At 59.5% G+C, this 18,930-nt stretch overlaps 1 protein-coding gene across 2 annotated transcripts in view; it reads right to left on the bottom strand.

Moving 5' to 3' along the window:
• Positions 1-1,845: 1,845 nt before the first annotated feature.
• The window catches only part of SRC (SRC proto-oncogene, non-receptor tyrosine kinase), a 49,832-nt gene continuing 32,747 nt past the window's right edge, over positions 1,846-18,930 (bottom strand). For both annotated transcript variants that reach the window (XM_073880448.1, XM_025876524.2), the window contains 9 exons: positions 12,256-12,354; positions 11,987-12,090; positions 10,066-10,215; positions 8,481-8,636; positions 6,523-6,702; positions 5,477-5,553; positions 4,643-4,796; positions 4,369-4,500; positions 1,846-4,076 (listed from right to left, as the gene is read on the bottom strand). In XM_073880448.1, coding sequence (XP_073736549.1) covers positions 3,868-4,076; positions 4,369-4,500; positions 4,643-4,796; positions 5,477-5,553; positions 6,523-6,702; positions 8,481-8,636; positions 10,066-10,215; positions 11,987-12,090; positions 12,256-12,354 — 1,261 coding nt within the window. In that variant the 3' untranslated portion in view covers positions 1,846-3,867. The remainder of the gene's footprint in view (positions 4,077-4,368; positions 4,501-4,642; positions 4,797-5,476; positions 5,554-6,522; positions 6,703-8,480; positions 8,637-10,065; positions 10,216-11,986; positions 12,091-12,255; positions 12,355-18,930) is intronic.

The raw sequence follows: 18,930 nt of genomic DNA on the forward strand, positions 1-18,930 counted from the left end.
ACACATCACACACCGCACACACCGCACATGCATGCACACCCTGCACACGCACGCACACATCACACACCGCACACACTGCACATGCATGCACACCCCGCACACGCACGCACACATCACACACCGCACACACTGCACATGCATGCACACCCTGCACACCCCACACATGCACGCATACCCCGCACACCCCGCACGCACACACACTGCACATGCACGCACACCCCACACACCGCACACCCCACACACACTGCACATGCACGCACACACCCCCCACACACATGCACCCCCCGCACATGTACACACACCCCTCACACGCACGCACACACCAGACACACCACACGCGCTGGAGGGGCAGCAGTGGAGAGGAGGCTGGTGAAACCACGGAGAGTGGAGGCAGGGGGTTGCTGAGAAAGACACCCCCGGCATGGAGGGCCTGGCACAGAGACGCAGCCGGGCGCGGGAGCTCACACCTCCACATGGGCCACGGCCGCCCCGGGGCCCCGGGCAGATCTTCACTACGAGTCTTCCACATGAATGTCTGACTGAACGGGCCAGCAGCCTGCAGCCAGAGCCGGTGACTGTGAGCCAGAGCACAGAGAGACAGACAGACACACTCTGAGAGAGAGAGAAGGGGACACAGAGGCCAATGGGCAGAGACCAGACGGCAGCCCCATGTGGACACACACACAGACACGTGCCCCACCCTCCCTAGGTATTCACGCGATCCACACAAATCCGTGCACACACAGCTGGAGAAAACAGACACACTGGCTTCATACCCCATTGATACCCAGGTACACACTCGCCCCAGGAGCCTGCAGGCTAGCACACACCCTGGACATGTGTGTATACAGACACACACAGCCCTGGGCGAATAGATGCCCAACCTCCCAGTCACGCACCCATGTGAACAAAAGGTTCACACAGCTAGACACACAGTCCTGGGAGCCCAGACTCACAGACAACCCACACACACCTACACAGACGCCCATGAGTCAACAGGCCCACGCACATACCCACATGAACACGAAGGCACACACGTCCTAAGCACACACTCCCAGGAGCAAACAGAAGACACAAGCGACAAACATCCGTGCTCCTACACTCCCAAGAGCTGCACACACCCATGGAGTCTCTAGGTGTCCATTCTGACCTGGATACTAGGGGATTTGGCTTGTGAAAATACCACTGCAGAGAGAAATGTACTAATTTTGGTGAAATTTGTTTTTGATTAGACCATTATTACAGCCAGAGGTGACACACAGATACATGTATGATCTGATGTAAAAGAAATTTCTTCCTATAGACTGTTGCCCAGAACTACCCACCCAGTTGTGTCCCTTCGTGGTGGGGGGGAAAGGGAGGAGAAGAAAGGTCTTTGGATTTTTCTCTAGGGAAGCCGGGACTTTGGGGGCTCCAGCCCCACCCCAGCCCAGCACTCCTGGGAAACACACAGCGCACACAGACACATCTCCCCTTAAACACGTCCGCAACCCCACACAGGCCCGACGGTCCCACCCGGCCCCCAGAATGTCGACTGCCACCACCCACCCAGGGCATCTGAGTCCCGAACTGCTCACGCTTTGGGAGTCCTGGCTTCCCCGGGAGCGTGCCAGACACGAGCCAGCCTTCTGCCAGATGCACTCCCTCCCTCTGCAGGTGCAGGCGCGCGCACTCGGCCACGTTCCGAAGTGGCTATCTCCAATCTGATCATGTCTGCCCCTGGCCTAGAGCCCTCTAGCCACCAGTGTGGCCTGAACAAAGGCCCCCTGACCACAAGCTGTCCTCACATCCCACCCCTCTCGCTCTCTAGCACACGGTAGATGCTCAATAAACCACTGGCCAAACTTTGAGGTCTGTTTGTGTTTAATCAGACAATATGCAAAGTATTTACAACCAATTCTGGATCCCCCCTCCCCCCAAGCCTGGGCCGTGAAATGCGAGACCCCCAGGCCCCGCCAGAGCTGGGGGTCCCCTAGGCCTCTGCATAGTCATCTGAAATCTACAAAACACTGTTTATTTAAAAAAAAAAAAAAGAAAGAAAGAAAGAACAGTATTAGGACACCTTATACAAAGGGCCCCGGGCACCTGGAAGGGGGCTTGAGAGCGCACCGGGGTAAGCAAGCCCAGGTTTGACTGGGACGGACAGCAGACTTGCATCATAAACACGGATGAAAGGAAAAGTTGAAATTTCATGGGCAGGCCCCGCGTGGCCTCCCTTCCCGCTGGCGGAGCCCGGCTGGCTCGAGAACCCCTGGCAGCAGGAGTGTTATTGCTCTGATGGGGGGCTGTGGGGGGAAATGTACATGTCTGGGGAACAGAGCAGGGGAGTGTTCTTACATGTTAAATATGGACACACATGGAGGAACACACATGTGCACACACAACACACATACACACACAGAGGGGCCCTTGGCAAAAGGCCCACAAACCATCAGCCACCCCTTTTAAGGTGGGCACACTGAGCTCAGAGAGGAGCCACCACATACCCTAAGGCTAAACACCAGAACGAAGGCCGGCACGTCTCCAGACGCCCTCGCCTGGGCTCACCAAGTGATGCCAGGCCACAGGGTCTGGAGCAGAGCAGTTACAGAGACCACGGCCACCCAGGAAGGCAGACACTGCAGCCCAGAGAGGACACAGGGGCCACCTGAGGTCCCACGGCCAGGTCTGGCGCCTGGCAGTGGACGCTCATCTTTTCCCACCCCAGCATTAGGTACTCCTTTCCCTACTCGTGAGTTGAGGGGTGCCACCTTGGGGAGGAGAGCAAGCCCCAGGCATTGAAATGACACAGGACACACTAGGGGAAGGAAGACCAGGGGTTCCCTCTTGAGGCCAGGGCCTCCCAACCACTTGGATCTTCTATTTCTGTTTGATTGCCTCCAGAGCCCGGGAGCTCACTCTCTTTCATGGCTGGCTAGCTCCGAGGATGAAAAACCACTCACATTCTGATTGACATCTGCTTCCCAACACCTGCCTCGTCACCCCTCATTCCTAGCTCTGCCCTCCATCCACCTCCACTCTCTTCCGGCACAACAGCCCCACCAGGCAGGCAGCGACAGCAGGATTCTGTCTGTTATCTCTAACTCAGCCTCGGGCCCCTAGTTCCCTGGGCTGCCCCAGTCTGTCCATGATGCCTCCAAGGACAATCCTGTTGGTCCCTGAGGAAGACAGAGGGAGCACCGGGTTCCGAACCCACCTCAACCCTGAACTGCTCTGTGGTCTTGGGCAAGTCCCATCCCCTCTCTGGACTGTTTCCCCATGGGTACTATGAGGACAAGGAATTGGTGATCTCTAAGGGTCCCTTAGGGGAGGTGCCCACCCTACCCACCGCCATGAAGTCAAGCTACACCTCAGCTGCCCAAGCCTGGGAGCTCACGGCAGAGGGGTCTGGACCCAGCAGCTTCCACCAACAGGTGTTTCAGAAATGGATGGCAAGGAAGCAGGGTGGCAGGCAGGCCAAGGGCCGGGGACCCAGCACTCCTCTTTGGAAAGGCTCTTCGGCCAGCTCTGGAGGCAGACCGGGGGGGACATGGAAGTGGGAAGGGGCCAATGCAAGGAGCAGGTTGAGGCTGGGAAAGGGTGTCCTCAGTCCGTCCTTCTTCCCGCTTCCTCCTGCTGAGCCGCACAGAGCTCCAGGAGGGAAGGTTGGGAGGACGCAGTCACGATGCCAGCCTTGGACCCTGTCCTCAGGGCCGCCCCGAGCCCCAAGCCCTTCCGTGCCACAAAAGAGGGAGAGGCCTCCTCACTGGCGATTCAGCCCCACAGAGGAGATCAATGCGGGCAGGCGGAGGGAGTCAAGACCTCCATCAGGGGCCACCCAGCCCGGGATCCAAGCCGAGAAGCCAGTCTGGCCCTATAGCCTGCCCCCTATAGGTTCTCTCCGGGCTGGTACTGGGGCTCGGTGGATGTGAAGTAGTCCTCCAGGAAGGCCTGCAGGTACTCGAAGGTGGGCCGTTCCTCTGGCTCCTTCCGCCAGCACTGGCACATGAGGTCGTGCAGGGACTCGGGACACTCGGGCGGGCAGGGCATCCGGTAGCCACGCTCTACCTGGTCCAAAACCTCACGGTTGACCATCCCTGTGGGAGGAGGGAAGCATGAGGAGACTGGCTCCGGTGAGGAAAGTCAGGTCGGGGGAGGATGATGAGGGCAACAGAGAGGGCCTCCCGCCCAGGATGGGGGGTGTAACCATGGGTAAGTCGCCTCCCCAAGGCTGAGAGCCCTGACCAGAGAGCCTCCCTAAGATCAGCTGCTCACCCTCTTTCTTATACAGATGGGGAAACTGAGGCCTGGGAAGGGGTGTGACTTGCCCAAGGTCACCAGGGCAGAGGGGTTCAGGGACCAAAGATGGGGCACGGGGAGCCCTCTTACCAGGGTAGGGCACCCGTCCCTTTGTCGTGAGCTCCGTCAGCAGGATCCCAAAGGACCACACATCTGACTTGATGGTGAACCGGCCGTAGAGGGCCGCTTCTGGAGCCGTCCACTTGATGGGGAATTTGGCACCTGCAGCGGGGAGAAATGTCAGGGGAGGCTCAGTAGAATGTCAGGACGGCACTGCCAGGAGGTACCACTCTCATCCCCCACTGGACAGATGCAGGAACAGGCTCGGAGAAGGCCAGACGGCCCTGACCCAGACCCTGCCCACCTTGCCGGGCCGTGTACTCATTGTCTTCGATGAGCCGAGCCAGCCCAAAGTCAGCCACTTTGCACACGAGGTTCTCTCCAACCAGGATGTTGGCAGCACGGAGGTCCCGGTGGACGTAGTTCATCCGTTCCACGTAGGCCATGCCGGAGGCGATCTGCAGGCAGAAGCCCAGGAACCCGGCTCAGGGACCACCCCAGCCCCTGCACCACCACCCCCGCACCGGGTCACCCTACCCTGCCCAGTCTTCTGGCTAGGGAAGTCAGCTTACAATGAACACCGCTGGCACAAAATGCAGGACCAGTGCTCAGCAGAAAGAGGAAACGAAGGACAAAGGGCAAGGGCAAAGGGGAAACACAGACAAGATCCAGCCCGGGAAGCAGGGCGACCGTGAAAAAGAGGCCCCAGAGACCCCACAGATACGGATGAGTGCCAGGCCCTCGCTGCTGTCCCGAGTCCCCTCTCTGAACCTGTTTTCTCACGTCAAATGGCGGGACAGCCATCCCTACCTCCCCTGACTGGGATAAGGATTAATGAAGAAATGATTGTTGAGCACCACCTACAGCAAGCAAGTACGAACGCATGTTTGTTGAGTGACTAAATAACCTTTACAAAGAAAATTGAGGCCTGAGGTCCCACAGCATGTCATTGACTTCTAATACCCAGCGAAGGGCTCTTTTCTCCGTCCAGTAATAAATGTGGTGGGATCAGAGAGCATGGAGGGGCAGTCAAGGCAGGCCACCTGAAGGGGGCCCTCGAGAGGCCAGAAGTGGCTGAGCTGGGTGGGACTGAGTGCTCTAGGGCCAAGGCTGTGGGATGTGGGAGGGGCTGACTCACCTGAGCAGCCATGTCCACCAGCTGAGGCAGCCGCAGGTACTTGCCTGTCTCCCCCTTGAGAAAGTCCAGCAGACTCCCTGGACAGAGAGAAAGCAGCACTAGCCCCTGCCCTGTCCCGCCGGGGCCAGGAAGCAGTGTCTCCCCGATCCCGTCCACCGGGCAGGCCAACAACCACGCTTTAAGCGGCACAGCCGATTTCACGCAAACCCACCTCTGTATAAAGTCTCGCTCAGCGTCTGTCACTCAGAAGGCAAAGCAGGATGGGAAACAACCAAATGTCTCCCTCCGGGAGAACAGAAACTGTGGTCAGTCCCTACGACGGACTACTACTACCCAGCAATAGAGAAGGGACAGACTACAGATACGTGTGACAAGAACGAACCTCAGATGTAAAAGATGGCACATGGGAAGTTCTAGAATAAACACACCAATGATGACAGAGAGCAGGAGATATTGCCTGGCTTTAGGGCTGGAGGGTACTGCCTGCACGGGGCAACAAGGGAGCCTTCTGGGGTGACGGAGAGCTCCTGTAGCTTGACTGCCCTGCATGGGGCAACAAGCGAGCCTTCTGGGGTGATGGAGAGCTCCTGTAGCTTGACTGTCGTAAGGGATACCCAGAGTGTCCCGCAACTGGACACTTAAAATGGTGTATTTTATCACTTGTAAATTATGCCTCCAAAAAGCAAATTTTGAACAGTTTACTTAATTTAAGAATTAAGGACAGGTTAAGCCAGGGCCTTGACCTAGAAGTGGCTCAGCTTGGAGGGGTGGGGGACTTCCCTTTCAGCTGCAGAAGGGCAGGTGGCGTTGGAAAACCAGCCAACTGGGGGAGACAAGGTGCATTGTGGGAAATCATTAAAAACAAAAGGACATGAGAAAGACATACCCTCGGTATGACTTTCCATTGACACGACAAGTTGGCTCTATTCCATTCCATTTCTTTTAAAAAAACGTACACTCTAGACCTGGGGGGACGTGAAGCGCGTCCCCTCCTGCCCAGCAAGGAGCTGCCCCGCGCATCTGTGCGCCGGGCACTCGGGCCTCACCCTTGCTCATGTACTCCGTGACGATGTAGATGGGTTCCTCAGACACCACTGCGTACAGCTGCACCAGCTTCTCGTGCCTCAGTTTCTTCATGACCTGGGCCTCCTGCAGGAAGGCCTCCGGAGACATTGTGCCTGGCTTCAGGGTTTTGATGGCCACCCTGGTGGTTCCATTCCAGGTCCCTGTGGGGGTAAGGGGTGCAGGCTGCCTCAGTGAAGGCCCCCCTATTCCCATCCCACAGGGACCCAGATCCGCCTGCCTGGGAACCAGTTTGGTTTCTGGCCGGCCTAGCCAGAATGTGACAAGTCCCACCGAGGCCCACAGGACCCTCCACAGGAGGCTATGACAAGGGTTAAATGAGTTTCTGGTACACGCTCAAGAAACTGCAGCTGCTGAGCTGTTGTCAGTGCTGTCATCAGTAGGAAGGTCCCCAAAAGCAGCACATCCGCCCAAGAGATGGAGGATCATGGCTCCAACTCAACTGCTCTCTCCTGAGGGACCACGTTCCTTCTGGGCAGCACACGGAGGATGAGCCAGGAGTTAGCAAATGAACGGGGCTGGGGACGGGAAGCAGAGCGGGCCTCGGAACAAAGCCGGCGCCAGCGAGAGGCTGTCTCAAGCCATGCTCTCTAAAAAGTAAGGCCCGGATCAGGCACACGAGGACTTGGAGGTCAGACTGGCCGGGGTTGGACTCCCAGCTCTGCCTCCTGACAGCAGTGAGACTGTGGGGCGGTCAGTTCCCTCCTCCCGGCCTGTTTCCTCACCTGGAAAATGCAGACGCTGTCGTGTCTCCCTGTGGGGCTGTTTGAGAATCAAGTGAGATTTTAGGCACGGGGCCCAGCCCGCTGTGAGGGCTCCGTGAATGACAGCTACACTTGTCATTTGATTATTATCTGGGCTTTCAAACTGTGAGGCCTTGGGGGAAGCCGTCGGCTAGGCCGGCGTGTTGAGTCCGAGTTCTTGCGCCAGCTGGACCCGAGGTCCTTTGATGAGTGGCCTGGGACCCATTCCTCCCAGTCTCTGGGCCTCCACCTGAGGGCCGGGGCCCAGGCCTATCTCTAGGGCCCGTGCAGCACAGGACGTCTGGGGATGTGTATCTGGCACTTCCTGAGACCAGGAATGAGCCCCTGGAACATCCCTCTCCCCTCTCCGCAGCTCAAAGCCAGCACCGCCCCTTTCCTGACTTGGTCTGACCTCCAGCCTGCAGGCCTTTGTCCCTGCACGGCCTTCCACCCAGCAGCTCTCTCTGCTCTCCCCCGAAGGGAGGAACATGAGGACAGTGATGCCGAGTGCACGCCGTGGCCTACGTGACGGCACACGGTGACTCCTGGCGGAAGCCACGGGCTTCCACCCGTCATGCCTACCTCGCACCAGCCTCCCCGATCCCTCCGCATCAGCAGGAACCAGGCAGCAGAAGGGGGCCTGGGTTCTGTCAGGGCCGCGTGGTGTTTGTTTTCAAAGACAGTTTGCCGTTTCTCCAGGGTTAGACAGGAGATCATTAACAGGCCCAGAACATGCCAGACCCTGTGCTTCCAAGCACTCCCTCTGTGAGCTGAGGCTTCTCTTCCCACGGCTGACGCTAACGTGTGGATGCACGCTGGGCCAGCATCCTCTCACACCCCACGGGTGGGTCCTCTTATCCCCAGCCCCATTTTACACTGAGGAAGATAGACTCAGAGTGGAGCCACCTGGCCCAGACCACACAGCATCTTCAGGGAATCGCGATGCCCAGCCCCGAGCAGCTCTTGGCAAACAAGTGCCATAGTCTGCAGAGGTGTAGGGGAGCTCCACATTTAAAATAGAGCCCACTGTTCAGCAGAAGCGACTGAGACTCGTGGTGGTGAAGCGGCAGGGGCAGGCCGCGGGGGCAGGCCACGGGCGCCCCGAGCTGTCCCAAGGGACACCAAAATCCCCCCAAGGGGACCATGGTTTCCTCTGGGGGGCAGGGGCAAGGCCTTACCCATCCACACCTCTCCGAAACAGCCCTGGCCCAGCTTGACCTCCAGCCGCAGGGACTCCCGAGGGATCTCCCAGGCATCCTTGGCCAGGCCCTGAGTCTGGGGCTTGGACGTGGGGCACACAGTGGTGAGGCGGTGGCACAAGCCGTCAGCATGTTCTGAAGACAGAGGCGGGGAGGTAGAGTTCAAGCACGGCATCTGCCCGGGGGCCTCCCTGTCCCATGGTATGACATACGCATGGTATGCATGCAGGCTCCGGGGACACATGGGATGCCCTCGAGGCCAGGTACCCACACCTGAGTGTCACGCACCCTCATCCCACACAGGCCACACTGCCTCACGCATCTGCTCACAGAGTTATTCACTCATTCATTCATCAGACTTTAAAGGGTGGTCATCTCGGTGAGTTCAGTGGAATCCTGCCCTCAGGGAGCTCCCAGGGCTGGGGGAGCCCAGCCTCCCTTCATCACCTCCCAGGGCCACGAGTGTGACGGAGGAGAGCAGTGTGTGCAACAGCAGAGGGGCCGGATGGAGTCTTGGAAGGCTTCCCGGAGGAAGTGGTACCTGAGCTTGGCGCTACAGGAGAGGAAGTAGTTGACTAGGGACCACCACTCCAAGCAGAGGGCACACTGCCTCATGCACGTGCAAAGGCCCTGAGAAAGAACAAACCTCCGGGTTGCACGAACGGAAAGGAGGCCAGAGGGGCTGCAGGAGAGTGAATGGGGGGGCAAGGGGCCCTGGGTAAGGCAGGGAGGCCAGCGAGGCTTAGAGCAGCCAAGGCCTCAGAGGCCACGTGGGGGTCTTCATCCTGAGATTCCCAGGTAATCTCTGGAGGGTTTTGCTGTCGGGGAACAGTGTTCAGAATGAACCGTACAATGACAGCCAAGGGGGCAGAGGGGTGGCAGGGGGTAGAGGGGTGCGGAGGCCCAGCTGACAGAAAAGGAGGTGGCACAGGATGGGGAGTAACTGGCGCTCTCAAGCTAGGCCACACCTGCACACAGAGGCCACGGCCACAGCCACGCGGGCACCCACAGAGACCCACGCACATGAAGACACACAGACCTTTGACCCTTCGGTGCCCCCAGGGAAGCCCTGAAGGGTCCAGATACTGCACGCATGCCCACCCCCAGGACCTGCGCCCCTGTGTGTCCCGGGAGCCCTCGCCCTGGCTCCTGCCCCCCCTCCCAACCCCGTGATTCCTCCTTCTGCTGCAGCCCAGGCTAGCCGACCCCTCCTCTCCCAGTAACCGGTTCAGACCGGTCCTAGGGCTGCAGAGACAAACCGGCCTAAGCCCCCTCCCTTCCTTCGCTGCTCCCCAGCCAGCTCAGCCAGCTCCGGGGAAGAGAAGAGGAGGGTGGGCGTGGTGGGGGGAGGGGACGGGAGGAGGGAAAAGAGGGGGAGGGGGGAGTGGAGGGGGGAGGGAGGAGTGGAGGGGGGAGGGAGAAAGAAAACGGAGGGGCGGTGGGGGGAGAAGGAGCCCCACACTCCAGGATCACAGAAGCCCCAGCCCGCGTTGGCCCCAGGCGCCCCCCACAAGAGCCCTGGGAGGAGGGCAGAGCCCCCGCCCCACGCCTGCCAGGCCCTCACTGGAGTAGTAGGCCACCAGCTGCTGCAGGCTGCTGAACTGGGTGCGGGAGGTGATGTAGAAGCCGCCGCTGTCCAGCTTGCGGATCTTGTAGTGCTTCACGTTGAGGCCCTTGGCGTTGTCGAAATCGGACACGGAGAGGCAGTAGGCACCTGCAAGGCGGGCCCAGAGAGGAGCAGTGACCCCCACGCCCGTCACCCCCCACCCACCCTTCCAGGCCACAGCGCTAAGTGCCCTTCTGTGCCTGCCCAGCGCAGGAGGACAGGGAGGCCAGAGCGGCAGCCCCAGCCCAGGGCAGAGCCAGGGCCGGTCAGCCAGGTCTCTGAGCCCCCAGCCCCGGGGCGGCCATCAAGGCGGGGCCCAGTGAGCCGAGGGGCCCCTCATCAGAGACCCTCCCCATGCCACTCTTGGCCCTGGCAAGACCTCTGAGGCTGAGTGTATATCCCAACTGGGTGACCCGGACAGGTCGCCTGCCCACTCTGGGCCTCAGTTTCCTCTTCTGCACAACAGGGCGACTCTCAGGGATGCCAGGAAGTTCTGAGACCACATGTAAGAGGGCCTGGCACATAGTAGGTGCTCAATAAATGTTTGCCAGGAGCCGGGAATGGCCCTAGTGGGTTGTGTGTCCCTGGCTTACCTGCTTCCACTCTCATGGGAGCACTCTCTGTGCCCCACGCCTTCCTGCACATCCCGGGCTCAGGCATGAGCAGGTGGTCGGCTGAGGCTGCGGCATGGGCAGAAGGCCACGTGCTGGGTGTGGCCTACAGGCCGCCAAGGGTAAGAGGAGCCAGCCCTGGTGGCCTCCTCCCCCCTTCCTCTCTTGAGCCTGGAAAAGCTTTTGGCTGGAAAAGTTTCCTCCTGCCTAGCAGCCCTGGCTAGGAGCCCCTGTTAACCTGAGCCCAAGAGATCTGAGCCTGGGATCGAGGCTTCAACAGCCAGAGAAAACCCATTTCAGCAGGTAGGGTACAGCCCCCGCAGCCCATGGCCCTCCAGGCAGTGCTCAGGTACGGGTTACCATCTCCAGTGTAAAGAAGGGGAAAATGAGACCCAGAGAAGGAAAGCGGCTAGCCTCAGGTCACCCAGCAAGTCAGGCACACAGGACTGTAACCAGGTCTCTAGGGCCTGCATCGAGCAACCACGACTAACAGATGGCCCAGGCCACGTACACGTAGATGTCTGCAGCCTGAGCCGAAAGCCAGGCCCAGCCCACATGTGTCCGTGCACGTGTGTCCCATGCTCACAGCGGGACACACTCCCCAGGCCCCCAGGCACGATCCACTCCCACACAGCAACACCCAGACAACTCCCACTCCACGTCCACACACACGCCTGGACTCACACACAGCCTGCACGGCCACACAACTGCTCACAAATGCACACCCATGACACGGACGCTCTGCTTCCCATCTCCCGCTGAACCCCAGGCCCACAGGACATGGCCCGGCTTTGTTTCCACTTGCAGAGGGGCTAGGGAGAAAGGGGGTGGCCCGTGTGCTCCAGCTGGGGGAGGGGCAGAACAGGGACCAGGACTGCTGGGGGAGGGCAAAGCCGGCTCCTCGCACCCAGCCCAGCTCTAGCAGCCTCTGGAGAGGGAGACGGAGAGGGGCCTACTTCATCAGCACTCACCCTGGGAACAAGTCTTTTGCTGTGTGACCCTCAGGCCTCCCGACAGCCTGTGCCCACACGTCATCTGAGGAAACTGAGGCCAGAGAAGCTAAGTGTCACGGCTTGCTGCGTCTCTGGCCACCCCAGCTAGCTCAGTGTTCCTCAGATGTAGCTCCCTGCCTCTGATCCTGCCACTGTCTCTACCTGGAGGGCTCTTCCTACCCTACTCCAGGTACCACACTCCTATTCATTCCACAATACCCAACTCAAACAACCCACAAAGACTCTGTTCCCACTGGCCAGCAGGAGTGCTCCTACCTTTCGTGGTCTCGCTTTCTCGCACTAGAAAGGTCCCTCTCGGGTTCTCCGAATTGAGCAGTAACCGCTCTGACTCCCGTCTGGTGATCTTGCCGAAGTACCACCTGGGGCAGGAGGAAGGAGAGTGGTGTTGGTGATCTCGGCTTCCATCCACCTGCTGTGCCTCTCTAGGATGTGGCTGAGGCCCTAGGCAGCCAGACCACCCACTCCAGCCCAGGAGACAAGCTCCCAACCAGCAGGGTGGGGGGCAGACCAGGCTGCGTACTCACTCCTCGGCCTGGATAGAGTCGGAGGGCGCCACATAGTTGCTGGGGATGTAACCCGTCTGTCCCGTGCTGAGCGAGTGGGCCAGCCACCAGTCACCCTCTCTAAGGAGGGGGAGAGGGAAGGAGCAAAGGAGAAGGAGCCATCAGCGGTGGGCCCCGATGCTGCAATCTTCACAGGTGCTGTGCTCGGGGTCCCCAAGGCCAAGTGAGGCGCTGGGAGCTGTGGGGCCAGCTTGAGTCTCGTGCTGCCAGGCCACGTTGGCCTGGGATTCTTTCTCACCCCAGCCCAGATGCCTCTTGGCCCAAGCCGACTCAGACGGACTATGTCCAGGACTGTGGCAGGACTGAACTTGGTCAGCCTTGAGGCCTAAATTCACAGGGGCAGAGTCCTCGGATGGGAAGTAATCTGCTTCCCCTTCAGAGAGACCGAGCCGTCTCCAGATGCCAAGAGCTGTCTCGGGAATGAGGGAGGGAGCTCCCTGTCTCTGGGAAGCAAGCAAGTTGTAACAGGAGAGATGATTCCTGCCTAAGATAGATGTCAAGTCAGATCTTCGAAGCTTCCCCAAGCCCTGAGATTTGGAAGTGGGTGAAACCTGGGTGGAGGTAGGGGGTGGTCCTTTGGGGGCTTGGTGACAATCCAGGCACTAACCCTGCCAACTAGAGCAATGCTTGCCTTTGTCACAAACCACTGGCCATCCCTAAGGGAGTCCTCGGCTGAAAACTACAGGCCTCCTTCTGCAGCCTACCCATCTACAGGGGAAACTGAGGCCAAAGGGGGCTGGGACTTGCCCAGAGTCACACAGAGTCATGTCAGAGGGGCTGAGGTGGCAGAGCCCCAATGCCCAGGGCACTTCTACACTAATTGCCCCGTGAGGAGGAGATGGGGACAGGGGCAGAGGAGCTCCCCGCACGGTCGGGTCCCCTGGGCCTGGGTGGGAACGGGGAGGGGGCGAAGTACCTTTGCAGCCATCTGAATGTGAACCAGGTCTGGCTGGAGCGGGGGTCCAGAGACACAGAGGAGAGAGGAGAAAGCGAGAGCCCAACAGGAAAGAAGAGGCAGAGATGGGGGTGGTGAGAGAGAGAGGCAGGAAGAGCAAGGAAGAGAGCAGGAGAGCAGGCGGTGCTGGGGGCCGGGGACAAGCCACAGAGGCCTCACATCCAAAGCAACCAAAGGGGACGGGGGTGGGTCCAGGGGGAGTGAGGGGGGGGCAGTGGGAAAGGCTGCCTGGGAAATAGGGCTCAGCCCCCCTCCATTCCCACCGTGCAGATGGGAAGATGAGCCAGAGAAGAAAAGGCCTCTGCTCAAGGTCACACAGCCAGGCCCAGGATCCTGACTCCCAGATCAGAAGGAATCTTCCCCTACAGGGTACCCTGGGGCCTGAGAGCCTGCGGAGCTTCTCGCTCCAAGGCTGCCTTTGGACCTTACCATGACCGTGACCCTGAGAAGACACATAGCAAGCAGGATGTGCTCCCCCTTCCTCACTGCCAGGGCCCGGAGAAAGAGGCCCTTGCCCACAGTTGCACAGTCTGGCCCTGAACCCGGATTCCTGGCTCCTGGTTCTTCTGAGCTGCCTCTGACATATTCTTCAGCCCATGTGGAAGATACAGAAGTTGAGGCAAGGGGAAAGCAGGCTGGGAGAACTCTCCAAAGACTGGTCAGAGTACAGGTGAGCACCCAGACCTGGGGGCTCAGTGGGGTGGCTCGAGGCTGAAGCAGAGGGTAGAGTGCTTCGGGAGAGCAAAGGGAGCGTGCCTGGGGCTGTGAGGAATACCCGGCCGTGCAACTGCTGCACGCACGCTCAGGCAGGGCCACGAGCTCACATGGCGGTCTCTGCTGGAGAGGGAAGGCTCTGGAGTAAGGCGGCAAGGCCAACCTCAGGGAAGGCCCTTGGAAGCCCAGGACCACCATCCATCCCCCTGTTGTGCAAACACCCGGGGGTGTCCACATCTGTCTGTCCCATGTGATCCTCAAGGCCACCCTGTGAGGAAGGCAGGCCTCAGCCCCCAGATGAGGAAACTGTGTTTCAGAGATGTTGAGGGACCAGCCCAAAGCCACACAGCACCCAGGCTGGAGTAACCTAGTACTTTCTTTGTAAGGAAACTGGGGCATAGAGCTGGGCAAAGACTTGCCCAAAGCTACAAAGCAAGAACTCAAGTCACAGGGAACAGCTGAGATCTTCCAGTCAAAGCCTTCATTTCACCAATAGGAAACTAAGGCACAGAGAGGGGGGCAGTGATTTGCCGAAAGCCACACAGCAAATCAATGGCAGGGTAAGGGTGAGAACCAGGGCCCGAGTGCCCACAGCCAGACACAGCAGGTCCTCCTGGACCCCTGCAGCTTCCCCAGGCCACTCAGAGGCTCAGAGACCCTCAGGAGAGCCAGGGGAACCTAGAGGAGGAGGCAGCAGGGCTGGGGGCAGGAGACTGGGCCAAGATCTAGGTCAGAGGCTACAAAACCAGACAGATTGATAAAGCCACAGTCTGCAAACTGGCCGGCCTCTGGGGAGCCTCCATCCATGCACTCAGAGGGGAAGGCCAGCAAGGAGCAATGTGCCCAGAGGCCAGCCAAGCAGGGCCCCAGAATCAAGGCGGGGCGGGGGGAGTGGTTCAGCCCTGCTGACATTACCCAGACTTCAGCCAGCAGATCCTCCAGCTCCCTGACATGTGACTTTGGGGTTTCAAGTCCAGGTTTGGGGTCTTACTTAGTTCACAAGGCAGGGATGAGGTGTACCACAATCTCACAATGGACCCAAGGTCCAACCCTGACCTGGCCCCGGCGTGAGAGATGTCTAAGAGCTTGAGCTCCAAGAGTCAGACCACCCTGCACACCATCCCGCTCACCACCTGCAGGCTACGTGACCTTGGCCCTGCCTCTGCTTCCCCACCTGTAGGATGGGGATATTCACGCCTCCCTCCAAGGATATAAAATACCAGCACAGGGCCTGGCACAGAGTTGGGGCTCAATGTACATGAGCTGTTAGTACCTTGATTTGGCTTAAAAAAGAAAAACAATTAAATCTGTGTCTCTATGGTGCCCCTCCCCACTCTCCAAAATGTTTTTAAAAACCAAAGCAACAAAATTAAATAAAAATAAATAAATAAATAAATAAATAAATACCAAAGCAGCTCAGTCCCAGTCTCCAGGAAGGATTTGCTGTGTGACTTTGGGCAAGTACCCTACCTTCTCTGGGGCTTAATTTCCTTGTCTATAAAAAGGAAATAATATTGGCAGACTCTCCCTTGCAGGCAAAGTGTATAAATCAGTCAGCAGCAAGGCTTAGGGTCAATGAAGATAATCAAGGTGGCCATCATCTAGGCCCACCTGTGAAATGGGGCTGTCAAGCCATATCATCCTATGTCATTGGCCCGGGAGGCTCAAACCCACCTTGGGTAGCTGCCAAGGGTGGGGGCTGGTCCCCCATGAGGGGCCCCATAGCTTCCATGATGGGTCCAGTCCGGCAGGGACACCAACCTAAGCCCAGACTTGGAAGTAATCTATCCGGCTGAGCCGATTTACTACATCTAGCACCTTCCAGCGGGGGGTGGGGGGTGGGTGGCTGGTCCTTATCAAGTGGACAGGAAGAAGGGAAGGACGGAAGGGAATGACACACATTCCCTGCCCCACCCCTCGCCCTCCCACGTGCGGCCAGCAGAAAAGCACTGGACGGGGAGTCCTCCAGCTACAATTTTATATCCCAACTGCTGTTCACTAGCTATGTGACCTCATCCTCTTATGGGACCTAATCCTTGAGCCGGCCAGCCTGGCCTGTGGATCCGGGGTATGGCAGCTTCAGAACCTGGGAAGTTATTCTGGTTTGGTCACTTGGGTTGTTGGGACTGGTCACAAAAGCACTTTGGGGACTGCAGGCAAGCCAGGGTTCCCTGAGGCCTGGGCACATGGTCAGTGGGGAGGCGGCACCAGCGGAGGTTGTGTGAGGAGGGTAAAAAGGTAACCCTTGCCCTGTGGTGGGAAGTGGAACTGGAGTACCCGGAACGAGGGGGGAGACATCAGCGCCTGCTGGACGGCTCCCCGAAAGAGGTTGCTGGAATCCGGGTAGGAGGAAAGGGCAGTTTGGGGAGCAACCCAGAGTCAGACCCAGAAGGGTCCCGACTCCTACAGACTCAGACACCAGGGCTGGGGGCTCAGGACAGTCGGACGTCAGACCCCGGTGGGCTTCCTCAGACCCAGGCCACATAGCACCTGGGATTCTGGGACCCAAGGCCATCTGGCATGAAGATCCAGGGAGCAGGGTCTCCAGGCCAGCTCCTGTGAGGACCCAGGCCCAGAGCCAAACCCTAACAACAGACAGGCTAGTCCTTAAGCTCTCCCTGTCCCCAACACCCAGCCCAGCCACAGGCTAGCCTCAGGAAGTCCCTCACTCGGGTCGGGCCGGGGCTGGTGGCAGGGGTGGGAGTAAATCATGGGTCCTAAGCAATAATGGAGGTAGGACATGCAGGGTAGTCCCTGCGTGGCTATGAGGCCTGAACACCTCAAATTTGGGTGACTCATCTGTTACTAAGTGCCCCCGGCCCCCCTATCCCTCCCCTTGCTCTGGTGCCCCACCTCTACCACCACCAGACTTCTCAGGCAAAGGGGTGCCTGAGCATTGTAATGGGGACAGGGCTCCCGGTGCCCCTCTCAGTCACGGCGCCTTACTGCTACCCAAGGGCTTCCCATGGACAGGACTCAACCACTTGCGGGCCCAGGCCTGGCCCAACACCCTCAGCCCTACTTGGAACGCAGGAAGAAGGGAGGGGAGGGGCCAGACAAAGGACAGGGGAGGACAGCCCTCTGGCTCTAGGTGAAAGAGGCAGAACCTAAGCTTCCAGAGCCTTCCCTCCCACCACACCCTGTTTGCTCAAGCTGTGTCCGCGGCCTGAGGTGCCCTTCCCATCACCGCTGGTAGAGACTCCCCTGAAGCAGGGGCCCTTCCCTCCCCCTGGCTCCTCCGGCCCTGGGTAGGAGGGCCTGCCCGCCCCTCCCAGCTCTGCCACCACCAGCTGTGCGACCTCGAACAAGTCACCTCACCTCCCGGGGCCTCAGTTTCCTCCTGTGCAAAGTAAAGCAAATCAGAGTTTCCACCTGCTGGGGCTGTGGTGCCACATAAATAAGGCGCCCACACGACAGCAGGTGTGGGGGCCGATGACTAGTCGTTCATCTTGCTCGGCAACACCAGGGACGCAGCCTGCGCTGTGCTGAGCAACAGGCGATATGGGGATCCACGAAGGTGGCAGACCCGAGAGCAGCCCCCCGGGAGCTCCCGGTCTGGGGGAGGCAGATGCAAACCGCTGGAACCGCCAGGGCACTGAGCGGCACTAGGACTCTGACACGCCAGGGGCGGAAAGATGGGGAGAGATCTGCTGCCCGAGTTCCCATCCCGGCTTTGCCACCTGCTAGCTGTGTGACCTTGGTCAAGGGCCTTCACATCTCTGAGCCTCAGTTTCCTCACCTGCAAACGGGAGACAGCCCCTCCCCCGTCACCAGAGCCCTGGCAGGATTGCATCAAGGAGTAAATACGAGGACATGGGTAGAAACGCCTGGCACAGCACCTGGCACCTCTTTTCCCTTTTGCCTCACAGAGCAGGCCGTCCTGAGCTGGATCTTGAGGGGTGAATAGGAGTTTGCCAGGCAGAGACGGGAGAAAGGTGTTTCAGGCAGAGGGAACAGCATGCACAAGGGTAGGGAGGCATGAACGAGCAAGACGCACTTGGAGTTGCTGATGTCCAACCTCCTTAGCCAGGCCTTTGAGGACGCTCAAGGACCAATTCGACTCTATCCTCAGCACCTCTGGCCTCTCCATAGCCCTGAGGGCATCCTGCCCCCTCCAGCCCTGCACCCTCCCGCAAGCTGCCCCTCTCAGGGGACTGCCTTCCCCCACTTCCACCGGCCACAGACCATCACTGTCCTTCCTTCGAGGACTTGCTTGAAACTTCCAGTCCCTGCAGTCCCCACCAGCGGGGGGCACACAGCAGGGACCACATGCCCGAGCCGACCCTGGCCCTGCCCTCTGCCTGTCACTGGGTCTGGACCGGAGCCGGGCCCCCGGCCACGCTGGCTCCGGGAAGGCCCCTTCTCCACCCGGGCCTCCCCGGGCCGGCACTGGACCCTGCATACAGCTGGCTGGCGCTCAGCGGAGGCCGACCGGTCAGGACAGAGAGCGGCCAGGCTGGCAGGAAGGTGCGTGGGGAGGAGGCATGATATGGCGAGTGAGAAGGGGATGACCGGACCCTCCCCAACCGCTGCCCAGGGTTAAAGTCAGGACCTGGTCACACTGGTTGGGGGCAGGGCCTCAGCTGGGGAAGCTGGAGGGGGGCAGCCAGGGGAGCCAGGATCCACAGGCAGGGACATGCAGTGGAGGCACATGCAGACAGCAGCCCCACCCCCCCTTTAACCAGCAAAGCCCCCCGACCCCGGCCCGCCACCTACGGAGTGTGTACACACCTGACATCCACCTTCCTCCTAAGGGCCAGCGAGAGAGAAGCAGAGAGAGGGAGAAGCTGAGAGGGGGAGAAGCAGAGAGAGGGAGAAGCTGAGAGGAGGCCGGAGGGAGCAAGCAGGAGCCAGGAATTGGGGGGGGGTCCAACTGAGGATGAGGGGGTACAGCAGGCCCTGCCAAGGGCAGCAACGCAGCAGGTGCTGAGCTCTGCCCTGCCCTCTGCTGGCAGTGCCTGCAGGAA

The sequence above is a fragment of the Callorhinus ursinus genome, unplaced genomic scaffold (assembly GCF_003265705.2).
Source record: "Callorhinus ursinus isolate GAN/ISIS: 27379988/994484 unplaced genomic scaffold, GSC_fseal_2.0 scaffold38, whole genome shotgun sequence".
In the NCBI taxonomy this organism is placed as follows: domain Eukaryota; kingdom Metazoa; phylum Chordata; class Mammalia; order Carnivora; family Otariidae; genus Callorhinus; species Callorhinus ursinus.